Source organism: Helianthus annuus, chromosome 15, assembly GCF_002127325.2.
Source record: "Helianthus annuus cultivar XRQ/B chromosome 15, HanXRQr2.0-SUNRISE, whole genome shotgun sequence".
Classification (NCBI taxonomy): domain Eukaryota; kingdom Viridiplantae; phylum Streptophyta; class Magnoliopsida; order Asterales; family Asteraceae; genus Helianthus; species Helianthus annuus.
The window spans coordinates 45518837-45531423 of record NC_035447.2 but is presented as its reverse complement, the minus strand read 5'-3'; the positions used below and the strand labels follow the sequence as shown (position 1 = coordinate 45531423).

General features: G+C 40.8%; 2 protein-coding genes across 2 annotated transcripts; one reads left to right on the top strand and one right to left on the bottom strand.

The window, feature by feature from the left end:
• Positions 1-220: 220 nt before the first annotated feature.
• Positions 221-901, bottom strand: LOC118487581. The gene is made up of 2 exons (XM_035984545.1): positions 763-901; positions 221-698 (listed from the first exon to the last, which is right to left on the bottom strand). Exons 1-2 carry the CDS (start codon positions 854-856, stop codon positions 250-252), a joined length of 543 nt encoding a protein of 180 aa, XP_035840438.1. The 5' UTR covers positions 857-901; the 3' UTR covers positions 221-249.
• Positions 902-4065: 3164 nt separating this feature from the next.
• LOC110911347 (protein JINGUBANG) lies at positions 4066-6170 on the top strand. The gene is made up of 2 exons (XM_022155955.2): positions 4066-4668; positions 5381-6170. The coding sequence occupies exons 1-2, from the start codon at positions 4138-4140 to the stop codon at positions 6074-6076; spliced, it is 1227 nt and encodes a 408-aa protein (XP_022011647.1). The 5' UTR covers positions 4066-4137; the 3' UTR covers positions 6077-6170.
• Positions 6171-12587: the final 6417 nt, after the last annotated feature.

Here is a 12587-nt window from a genome sequence, read left to right as displayed (position 1 = left end):
AATTCAAAATGTACACCATTAACATGGACGCATGTGAAAAGTAGTTACATCAGATATAAACCGGACATAAACAACCGGAATAAGTTTTAATACCATTCACAAAAGGATAACAAACAAACAAAAGTAAAAACATCATTACAAGTCCAAAAAAGCAGGACATCTGTCAAAGTACCGAACGAGCTTTACATTCACCTGGACTAACTAAAAAATACCTAAGGTGCATACCCCAAAAAGCCGGGCATGTCCACCTCATTCATCCGACGAATCATCGCTAGCAAAGCGAAGGGCCTTCTTAATTTCAGGAAGGGGCGCGTCGCTGAGCTTCGGAAGATCTTCTATTACTGGGAACTTGAGAGTATCAAAACAAGCGACCGCCACCTTCAGCTCCTCCGTAGCATTACGATTCAACAGTGGAATCTCCTTGAAAGGAGTCTTTTTCTGCAAAGCATGAACGTAGCCGGAGTGCAGGCCCGAGTTAATGCCAACCGCGCTCATCGCATTATTGACCCCAGCCACGGCAGCAGTCATCTCCTTGCCCTTGTGAATATTCTTCGCTAGAAGCTGGGCACCTTCCGTAAGCATCCAAACTTTCGTCTCGCGGAGATCAGTCACTTCCGTTTTCAGAGAAGCATTCTCCCCCTCCATCTCCTCCAGACGACCCTTCAAATCAGCTTCCCCTGTTTTAAGCGCATCACGCTCTGGGAAAAAAGTTAGAGAAAATAGAAGAAGTAAGAATTTAATAAAACGGAAATATGAGCGTACCAGCCATCATACTCTCATACGCAAGACGGGCACCGCTGAGGGATTCCTCCATTTTCGCCAAAACCGCCTTGTGCTCTTCGTCCTTCTGTTTCATAGACTCAGAAAATACCTTGAATTCCGAAGAGATCTTATCCCTGTCCTCAGCAGCGGCCGCGGCAGCCGCCTGCGATGATTGATTCAGAGCCATCAAAGATGTGACCTTTTCTTGCTGAGTCCGAAGGTCTTGAGTCAGCTGGGCTACCTTCTTTTCCACCTCCGGGCTCTTAAGAATTTTACGTTTCAAGGAACGAACTTCCTTCTCCAAACTCTCCCGTACAGACTCCGCTTCCACCCACCTACGATAAAGTTCCGTCACGAATATGTTAGATTGAGCTTGATTAGTCAAAACCGCAGCCCCTAGATCCGGGTTTTTCATCTTCCGACTCCGAACATGGTCCATCGGAGTATTTATATTGAAAAGCATCATCTTAGCGGTCAAAACATCCAGGACCGTATCTTTGTTCCGAATGTCCCAGTCGGGAATAAACTTCTCCTCAGCGGTGGATGGGTCAATCTCCATATCTTCCGAGAACAGATCTGCATATCGAAAAAAGGACATCAACTCAGGTCCGAACCAAGACGAGGGAAGCGAAGACACTTGATCTTCCTCATCATCCATAAAATAGTCCGGACCCAGAGAAGAGCCCAAGTGCGTACCTGAAAAAGTGACCACCTTCGGCTCACTATGGGCCTTACCCTTATCCACGCCCACCGGATTCTCCATCTCCATGCTCTCCACCTCGCTATCAGGGACAAAACCACCCGAATAAGCTGGAGTCGGTTTACTGCGGGCTAAGGCCGCTTCTTCCCTTGAACTCTTACCCCCAGAAAGATGTTCGTCAAGCTCCTCCATCACAGTGCCTTCAGAATAAGAACTCCCCTTCGTCTTCTTCAATCTTGGCATGGGGAGAGAGTCGAAAGAGCGTATCTGAGCCGATTCACCCTTCCTCTTGCGGGAACGAATTACCAGATCAGTGTCCGCTCCAACGCTTTTACTCTTCAAAGATGAAGGCTGATTCAGAAGTGCCTCGTCCACACTGCGTATCTCCGGATCATCATCCACGTCGTCAAGAATGGACTTTTGCCCAGCATGAGATCCGGACGAACCTCCCGCCTCCTTAGAAGATGCCGGCACATGGGAAACCGCTTCAGCAGTGGCTTGTTCAGAAGAGTCCTTCGGAACGGAAGAGGTCGTTTCAGCAGCAGACGATACGGGTATGTTCGTATCCGCCTGACCACGAACGGGATGAGCAGAGGGTGCTACCTGCTTCATGAACGGAACGTCCTCTTGCTGCTCGAAATCAAAGTCAAAGGAGTCCATGCTCGGAACCTTTAAGGCATCAAGAAGCGACATCGCAGCACCTACATTTCCAAAATAAATAAAGAGTTAGCAAAACTATCAAATAAAAGAGCCGAAGGGGGTATAAAAAACCGGAACTTACGATCACTCTTCCGGCGTATAATCGGCCAATCCTTATCCCCCCGGGCCCACGAAAAACTGACTCGACCTAACCAAAGGAAATGCTCGGGAAGAGGACGAATAGGGGACTGATGCTCAATCAAAGCACGGACTAAGCTTTCGCTAAAAACAAAGTTTTCGTCAAGATCGAACGACATAGACTGGTCCTTAAAACGCCACCTCATGTCCTCCGGAAGGCAACGGTCGTCTAACCAAAAGAAGTTATCTTTCCAGTTTTTTAAACTAGACCGTTCGTTGGAAGACGGAGAAGGGACATTCTTCCGGTGTGCAAAAGTGTACCAGTCTCCGGCCGAGATAAACTCATAAAAATACCGGAAAACGTTCAAATCCGGTTTCTTATCGAGGGCTCGACAAGAAATCTCAAAATGGTTAACACGGCTAAGGCCGAATGGGTTAACCTGACAAACGTGAACTCTAAAAAACTGCAAAACCCTAATCAGAAAACGCGAAAAAGGAACCCTATAATTGGCGAAGTTACAGACGCGAGTGTAAAAGGGGAATTTCCCTTGACGAAAGGGGTATATGGCTTCCGTACTGGAAGAGAGGACCGGATGTAGATCTAAGGGAATCCTATATTCTCTAATAAACTTATCCAACTGACGTTGGGTAAGCACGCTCACACTCTCCGAAAGGTTCTCCTTACCCGGAGCCATAACTGTAAAAAGTAAAAAGGAACAAAGACGCACCTTTTTTCTTTGGAGAAGAAGAAGATACTAGAGAGGGTAACAGCAGAGGAGAATGAAAAAGAGAGAAAAAACGGTAAAAATGAAGTGGTGAAAAATTGAATTTATAGAAAAATATAAGTCGGTTGGGGCCAGTCACATCAACCGTCGCTTCCCACGATTCCCAACAAGGGTTCCGTTACCGTCACATGTAGGTGACCGACGGTCCAAATAGTGAAGGTCACCCACACCATACAAAACACGCCACGTAATTAATTTAAAACTACTCCTACAGTGACACGTCATCTGAACGGGATAAAAAAGCTTGGAATAATAGTTTGTCAAAGTCTTCATAAAAAGACTTCCCAAACTAGGGGACTTGAAGACACATGTCCGAGGCCGGACATGATCCCAGAGACGAACCGGACTACACTCGGGCGGGCATCCAAAGCATGTCCACCCCACGCCAGAAAACTCCGAGGACGAGCCCCCGTTCAAGTGCGTCCAAACGGATGACGTCATCTCAGTTGACTACTATAAATACCCCCTCAAGTACAAATCCAAGTACGATTTCTCTGAACCTTCGTCCCTATTTTCTCTCTCTATTTTCTCTCTCTACCAATACTTATCCTCACGCCGGAGGGTGGTCGCAGAGTGGCCCTCCCATCTCTGCGGCGAGCCTAACGGTTTTCTGTTTTGCAGGAAACTCTTCCAACCTTTAACAAGATCCAGATCTTCATTTACAGGCTTCGGCCTGAACTTGACTTCCTGGTTCTTCAGAGAATATTCCAGTTGGCAACTTGCACAGTTCCACCCTTATCCAGTTGATTAAATATACACATTTAACATTTAACAAGAATATAAATAGACGTTTTATATTTTATTTTTCTGTTTCATATGCTATCAAGAATCAACCATTTAAAAAAATAATTATTAGCCATCATTCTAAAATATTGTTCAAGTTGACTCACGAATAGCAGTCGTTGTAATGTATGCGAAAGAAGACATGAAGTAGCTCCCCACAACAATGCAACTTGCACGCCAAATTGCGTCTCTCTAACCTATCCACCCGTACCTTCACTAACATACGCCGTACGCCACGTCATCCATCCTATTTATATATACATGTAAACCTAACCCAATGATATTCACACTCACACACACCTCCATTTTCATAGTATCCAATCCACCAAAATGGGAATTCTTCAACATCACCACCGGTGGTCAACCGATCAAGAAATCTTACCGGAATTTCCACCAGAATCCGACTCATCATCTTCCGAAAACAGTTTAGCTTCGGTTACATCGTTAACGACATCCAAACAACCATCAACCACCCAAAAACACCACTACCTCACCACCTTTAAAGCCCATACATCATCCATAACCTCTCTTACTCTCGCCGGAAAACACCTCCTCTCCGGATCCTCCGACAACCAAGTTCGGGTCTGGCCTCGGGACGCTTTACCAACGGTCCAGAATTTGATGGCGTATGGCGAGAGTACGGTGAAGTCGATGGTGGTTTGCGGTGATAAGTTGTTTACCGGTCACCAGGATCATAAAATTCGTGTTTGGAAAATTGAACACGACGATGACGAGGTTAATAAGAGGAAAACGGTAACGTCGACATACCTGGCGACGTTACCTACGATCAATGATCGTGTTACAAAGATGTTTTTAGCGAAGAATTATATAAAGATACCACGGAATAAGAAGTGTACATGGGTAAATTTATTTATTGTATTTGTTATTATTTGATTTCATTTATTTTTAACTTTTTTTATTAATGAGTTATTATTTTATTTTTGTTTGAATATTAGGCCACACGGGGCGGTCCCGTGATGGCATTGTACAACGCGTGAAATGGTCACGCTACACCGCCGCCGGTGGTTTCATCACGCGTGGAAGAGTTAACGCGTTGTGGTGGTCATGCGTTGAAGTTTGGAACTTTGTGTATGGTGGGTTGTACTCTAGTGCTGAGGAGTTGTACACTGATGGAATAAATAAAAAAGGTTGTGATACCATCACTAGTGATACCACCCCCCTACATTTCTATCACTAGTGATAGAATATTGATTGTACACATGGCATAACTTGATTGGATAATGAGAGTGATAGTTTCTATCACTAGTGAACCACCCCTCCTCCCCTTAGTATAGTTGTTAGAGATATTTTATTATTAGTAGTAGTAGTGTTTTTTAATCATACTTGTTGACATATGTTATTATTTTTTTTATCTTAAAGAACAAATAATATATTAAACTTGATAAGAAATTATATTGAAACAGAAGATAAACGTACAATAAGTTGCGTTACTGCTTTTTTTTAAATAACAAAACCAAGTCTTTTAAAAACGAGCAGTGGGTTAGGATTTTAGTGATTCAATACACAGAAAATATCATTATGTTTGTTTAAATCGCTCTTTAAATTCTTTCAGGTAAATCACATAGACGCGGTTGCTGCTTTGGCCTTGTCACACGACGGCTCTCTTCTCTACTCGGCATCATGGGACAGGACGTTTAAGGTGTGGCGGACATCGGATTTCAAGTGTTTGGAATCCGTTTCTGACGCACACGATGATGCAATCAACGCCATAGTGGTGTCACATGACGGATACATCTACACCGGGTCCGCTGACCGAAAAATCAAGGTATGGAGAAAATACCCCGGAGAGAAAAAACATACACTGGTAGACACATTAGAAAAACACAAATCCGCGGTGAACGCATTGGCTTTAAGCCCGGATGGGTCCGTTTTATATTCCGGTGCTTGCGATCGGTCGATACTCGTGTGGGAAAAGGGGAACGGCGGAGAGAGTGGCGGCGATTGGCGGCATATGGTGGTGGCTGGTGCTCTTAGGGGGCATGGTATGGCAGTATTGTGTATTGTGGTGGTGGGGGATTTGGTTATTAGTGGGTCAGCTGATAAAACAGTTAGAATTTGGAGGGGTATTGGTGGAAAAAAATATAGTCGTGTGTGTGTGTTGGAGGGGCATAATGGTCCAATCAAGTGTTTGGCTGCTACTGTTGATAGTTGTATTTCTGCTGAATCTAGTGGTACCTCTTATCTTGTGTATAGTGGGAGTTTGGATTGTGATGTAAAAGCTTGGAAGATATGGTTACCCTTTCTTTGATTTGATTTGATTTGATTTGTTAGTTTGGAATAATCGATGTAATTATATAAATGTTGTTTTGTTGTGTAATAATAGATATTTTTCTTGAGTTACACATGATTGTAAGATTGATATTTTTTATAACTTGTGTATTCATATTTAAAAAAATTAGAGAAACTCACAAGCCTAAAAACCAAAATGCCCTCTAAAATTATAATACGAATAAGTCATCTCTCTCCCTTTTAAAAGGTTCTGTAACACCAAAAAAACCCTAAAGATCATGTTGGCGTTCTTTCTTCCTCTGGTTCGTCAATTGGTAATAGCAATGGAATCCACAAGCCTTGGAAGAGTGAAAAAGGGCATTTACCTCTTGCAAACTTGAGTGTAAATGACCTAGTTCACGAGAATCCGAACATCAACCTAAAGGGGAAGATTTCGACTCCAATTACCCATCATTCTCCACCCCCTGCTTCTTTTGATGCCCCCATGGATGTTGAAGAAGCTATTTCGGTACAATCTCCTGCTGTGGGAAGTCCAAACTCGTTTGATGAGGCGGTGAACACCACCAATCAAGGTAATTTCTCGTCTGATACTTGTTCTACACCCTCTAAATCCCCATGTACAACAAACCTGGTGTCCTCTAATGTTTCGACCCCAGCTAAGGTCTTGGATTTTGTTGCGGCTGATAATAGGGAGGAGAGGGGTTGGATAACTGAAGGAGAGGAAGAAATTTCAGAGCAGGATCCCTTCTGCTGATTGAAAACGCTGGTAATGTGGAAAGCCAGCCTATCTTGTTCCCTGTTGTGTAGAACAATGTTATAGGTCGACCTAGTTTAGCCCCAGTATTAGGGGTCAATACTGCTGTTAATTTAGAAGGTGGTGAAGCTGTGATTGGGAATACCAAGGCGTGACAAGGAAATATCTTCGAGAATATTAGCAGAGTTGGGTTGTCCATCGCTAATAGAATCTTAAATTAGAAAAGAAGCGGCCAAAGTTAAAATTGATTGAATTAGAATTAGCAAAGAAGTGGCCAGGGTAGAGAACGGTGTGTGGAGGATGATGAGTATACAGTTGTAAGCAGAAAACAAAAGGGTAAAGTTGGGAATTTAGTGAACAAGCAAAAAGTACAAAGTTAGGGTTTGATTTTGGAGAAGATGGAATGGGAGGAGTGAATGGTTGAATACAGGGTTTTGAAGAGGATGAAATCTGTCATTGTGGGTTATAAACAATGAAATGACCAAAATGCCCTTCGAATTATAAGTAAGAAGACAGTTATACACCGGTCAACTAACAGTTGATTAACGGATAATGTAAAGAGGGACTTGATTGATTCCAATTGCCAACCAAAAGGACCCGAGTGTTCGGCTTCTTTAAATGAGGGCTGAAAGTGTGATTGGGTGTAAACCCTAGGGACTGAAATTGTAATTTACTCTTTTTATGAGCTAAAAGTATATGCTAACTTTGTTAATCTTTTACCTTAAATTGCCTATTCTGTTGATTTGACCCAAGAAATTAAGATAGTTATTGATGTATTGTTGTTATCTCTACATTCAAATCATTAATGGCAATATTAGCAGAAAAAGTTGGGGTGGTAAATTCTTGAACAATGATCCAACTTAGTAAACGAGACTGATGAGAAAAACACATAGGGAAAAATCGCCCTTTTAATGGCAATATTAGCAGAAAATGGTGGAATCTTACAAATATATAATAGAAATCGCCAATATGAAAGGCTTTTGTGCAAAAATCGCCATTTTGAATGGCAATATTAGCAGACACTGTGGAATCTTGTAAGAACTTTAAAAGAAATCGCCATTGTTAATGGCTTTTATTGTAGATTTCGCCATTTGGAATGACTTTTGTAAGAACTTTTGCAGATTTCGCCATTTGTAATGGCTTTTTTTTGTACTTTGTATGCAGATTTCACCATTTGTAATGGCTTTTTATAAGAACTTTTCAGCTTTTATGCAGATTTCGGGACTTTATTGGGCTTTTGGATAGAATTCGCCATTATGAATGACAATATAACCAGACAATGCTGGAATCTTGTAAAGTACCTTTTTCAGCTTTAACAGAATTTGCCATTGTAAATGGCATGTTGTAAGAACTTTTCAGATTTCGTCATTTATAATGGCTTTTGGGCAGATTTCGCCATTAACAATGGCATAAGATGCATAAGTCGCCATTCAGAATGGCTTCTGTACCTTCACCATCGATTAATCCCTTACAAATTCCCTGATTATGATTATGATTGACAAAGACTACAACCTATACAAATTAGTCATTCACAATGAAGTTTGCATTACTTCTGAAATATTTTTTAGAGTAACATTTTTTGTGATCAACTTTTTCAACATCACAGAATTTCAGTAAAAAAGTAAGATTACATTGGTTCACTAGATTTCCCAAATCCAAATATAGATATCAAAGTGGCTGTTGACCATGTCATCTGATACGTGGACTTATTTTACTAATTTTGATCTAATAAAAATGAATATATAAGTCATACATCATATAAAAGGACATGGTACTTTGAATATTAATTTTATATCAAGGGCCAATTTATATACAGTATTTTTATTTATTAAATGAGTCTATGAATGATATGGCCCTCTATGATTACATTAAAGAAAACGTTTTATTTCCGTTTCACTACCGGCCAATTTAAATTATTTGATATGGGGTTAATTAAGCGGCAACGCCTATTATCGTGTCCCTTACTCTTTATGAAAAGGTTTGTAACATTTTTAAAATGTATATTTTGAGTATGGGATTTTGTATGTTTAAAATGTATGTCGGTCACTATATCCAAACCGACCCGTATGGAATATATCGTGTTAGTGATGTATTTTAAACACTAATATGTTGTCACCATGTATTTAGTAATGCGAAGTTGTATATTGCATTTGTTTCACAATTTGTTGTTGTCTTTGTTTCATCATTTGTCATTCAAATATTCCATTATATGTTTGAACTTATTTGTTATTATTTGTTTTATTTTCTTACAATTTCGGATTATACACAACAAAGCAAAGATGTTAAATTGTGCTACCGACTTTTGTGTTTACTCATCTCGTCCCAGTTGTATAAGACGTTACCAAAATCTTTAATGTAGACATAGTTTGAATGCAATAAGTTTTAGGAACCGTTTCGAGTGAACGGGTATAATAGTAGTTTTGATTATTATTAACTTTACCCTCTTCTTGGATTTTTATAAGGTATCCTAACTCAAGATAACTATTAATTAATTAAGTACATATTAAAAAGTGTAAGTTTATCACTAGCAAGTTTAACTTTTTAATTAAGTATATATTAATTACTAGTAAGTTTAACTTTTTAATTAAGTATATATTAAAAGGTGTAAGTTTATGATTAGTAACTTTAACATCTTAATTTTTAAGATTGTGGGGTATGGGGTTTGGGTTGGAGCGTGGGTTGGCTGAAAACACCCAAGCCACCACCCTGGGTGGGCTTGGGTTGGGGCGTGGCCCAAGGGGCGGCAGTTTAAAGCCAGGCGTGGGGCGGGTCTATGAGCATGACATGGCGGGTTCTCGTTGGCTAAACCAAACTAGCCGTTGGGCTAGCCGTTGGCCAACGGCTATGTTAAAAAAATAAAAAAATTTATTTTTTCACTATAAAACTCACATATCTATTCCTTTTTTTACCACATTCAACCACAATACACTCTACATCTTCTATAATCATCTCCATTCTCATTCTACAAAACGAAAAATGCATCCTCATAATCGTTGTTATGACCCGAACAACCCGTGGGCATTCCAAGAAAATCCTAGCCCACCACCCAATCGTCCAATGCCTCGTCCATTTTTAATACACTCATCTATGCCCGATATGGCGAGTTATGCATCGTATCTCGGGAATCATTTGTTTACTAACTTCCCACACACGGACGATTCTATACCTAGCCCGATTCCACAAATGCCCATCAACCTTTCACCAACCTCCATCAACCTTTCCCAAAACGAAACCGTCCCCGAAACTCAACCACCCAACGATGGTCCTTCCGCATCCCAACCCATAAAAAAGAGAAGTCATAAGAAAAAAACCGAGGCGTAGAAAGCACTTGAAACCGCCAAACGAAAACAACAAAGATGGGTCGTTAATGAAGAACTTGCATTGGCGAGGACTTGACTTCAACAATCTCAACATCCAACTTTAGGTATTTTTAAATATTTTGTGGCCCTTATTTTAATATTTATGGTTATTTTTTATATAACTTTGTAATATATTAAATTTTGTTTTTATTAAAATAGAAAATTCCAACATCGAAGCCATTTGTGGGAAGCGATTAGTAAAGCATTCCATGAAGAAATGGGAAGGGTGACTTATCATGAAAACGATAGCTTATCCTCGAAATGTAGCGAGATAAGCGACCAACTTACAAAATTTAGTGCTTTTTTTAAATAAAGCAAAGCAAAACCCAAAAAGTGGTGAAACCCAAGCCGACATTGTGACAAATGCATTGGTTGCATTCAAAACAAATGTGGGGAGCGACTTCCGTTTCATGCATTGTTGGGAGATTTGTAAGTTCCATCCAAATCCCCAGTGGTAGTGAAACTAAGACGTCTTCCAAAAGGTCAAGGGCCTTGTCCCAAGCCCAATCTGATGCACAAGATCAAGAGTTGGAGGACTTTTTGGATGATTCGCCAAACCGGCCTGAATATAGAAGAGATGCCGCAAAAAAAGCGCTCAAAAATCAAGATCGGGAACGGTTTCACCTTCAGTTGGGAGTTCGGGGTCGCGTAGGGGAGTATACAACGATCAGTTGGATGATATTGCATGCAAGTTAGATACATTCAACGTATTCCAACAACAAAGGTGTCACACCCCGATATTTACACGCTTCACCGGTGGGCCCGGTGGGGGATTATCGTGACGTAGTTGGTAACATTACAGTCAAACAACACAATATATAAACGCACAGCGGAAGCAAAAGATAGATATATTTCAACCGAATATATTGTAATATCAAGTATCACAAGCAGTTGAAAGTAATCTACAGGGGATCAAAAATAAATAGGAAACATTGTTCAACAGTTTTTGACATCCAAGCTTGCGAGACTTATTGTGGACGCTAGGAGAAAGCCAGCCTAGTTCGCATAGTACCTGCACTTAACTTTTTGGGAAAATACGTCAGTTTACACTGGTAAATACATTCAACCGACTCATTTTGAAAAGTTTAATAAAATTGATTTGAATGCACGAGGCACAAACTTTTATAACTTGGGATAATTATTTAAATATAATACTTGTAAACGAATTACATGTTTCTTATGCGTTCAGTAGCCCGATCTTATAATACTCTGTCCGTCCGTCTGAGGATGGTAAGCCGTACTGAAATTTAAGCGCGTGCCCAAAGATTGTTGGAAACTTTTCCAAAAATGTGACGTGTATCTAGTATCTCTGTCAGATATAATAGACACAGGCACGCCATGTAGAGACACAATCTTATCTACGTATAATTGGGCTAGCATGTCGGAGCTGTAAGTCTCCTTAATGGGTAGGAAATGTGCTGACTTAGTCAATCTATCAACTCACCCATATCGTATCATTTCCTTTCCTTGTCTTTGGCAATTTGGTGATGAAATCCATGGTCACCATTTCCCACTTCCACTCGGGAAGTTCAGGCTGTTGCAGCAACCCTGACGGCTTCTGATGTTCAGCTTTGACTTGCGCACATGTCAAACATTTAGCTACATAGGTAGCTATAGACTTATTCAAGCCTATCCACCAAAAGTTTGCCTTCAAATCCTGGTACATCTTGTCAGCTCCAGGATGAACGGAGTATTTGGAACTGTGGGCTTCCTGGAGGATAACATCTCGAAGTCCTCCATAAATTGGAACCCATATTCGTCCATTTAACCTTAAAATTCCGTCTTGCCACAGGATAACTGTTCTTCAGTTACTCCTAGCTTTTCATTAGGGTAGTTAGCTTCCAGCACAGCTTCCTTCTGTGCAGCTAACAACCTTTCATTTAAACTATTCTTTATCTCAATGCTCTTGGCATTGATTCTTATAGGCTTTACCCTTTCCTTTCGACTTAAGGCATCGGCGACTACATTCGCCTTGCCAGGATGGTATCTTATCTCACAATCGTAATCATTTAAAGTCTCCATCCATCGTCGTTGCCTCATGTTCAAATCCTTTTGGTTGAACAGATGTTGCAGGCTCTTGTGATCAGAATAGATCACACACTTGATGCCATATAAATAGTGCCTCCATAGCTTCAGTGCGAATACAACGGCACCCAACTCCAAGTCATGGGTGGTGTAATTCTTTTCATGCACTTTTAACTGTCGAGAAGCATAGGCAATAACTTTGCCTTTCTGCATAAGCACACAACCCATCCCGGTGTGTGATGCATCACAATATACCACAAACTCTTCTATTCCATCAGGCAATGTCAACACAGGCACATTGCTTAGTTTCTGCTTAAGGGTATCAAAGGCTTCTTATTGCTTGGGACCCCAGTTAAACTTAACATTCTTTCTAGTTAGAGAAGTTAGGGGTG

Bases quoted from the DNA above. Each gene is read 5' to 3' on its own strand.
- LOC110911347 (XM_022155955.2), top strand. From the start codon at position 4,138: ATGGGAATTCTTCAACATCACCACCGGTGGTCAACCGATCAAGAAATC. The intron at 4,669-5,380 runs GTAAATTTATTT...AAATTCTTTCAG, and splicing joins GGAATAAGAAGTGTACATGG to GTAAATCACATAGACGCGGT.
- LOC118487581 (XM_035984545.1), bottom strand. From the start codon at position 856: ATGAAACAGAAGGACGAAGAGCACAAGGCGGTTTTGGCGAAAATGGAG. The intron at 699-762 runs GTACGCTCATAT...CTTTTTTCCCAG, and splicing joins GTATGAGAGTATGATGGCTG to AGCGTGATGCGCTTAAAACA.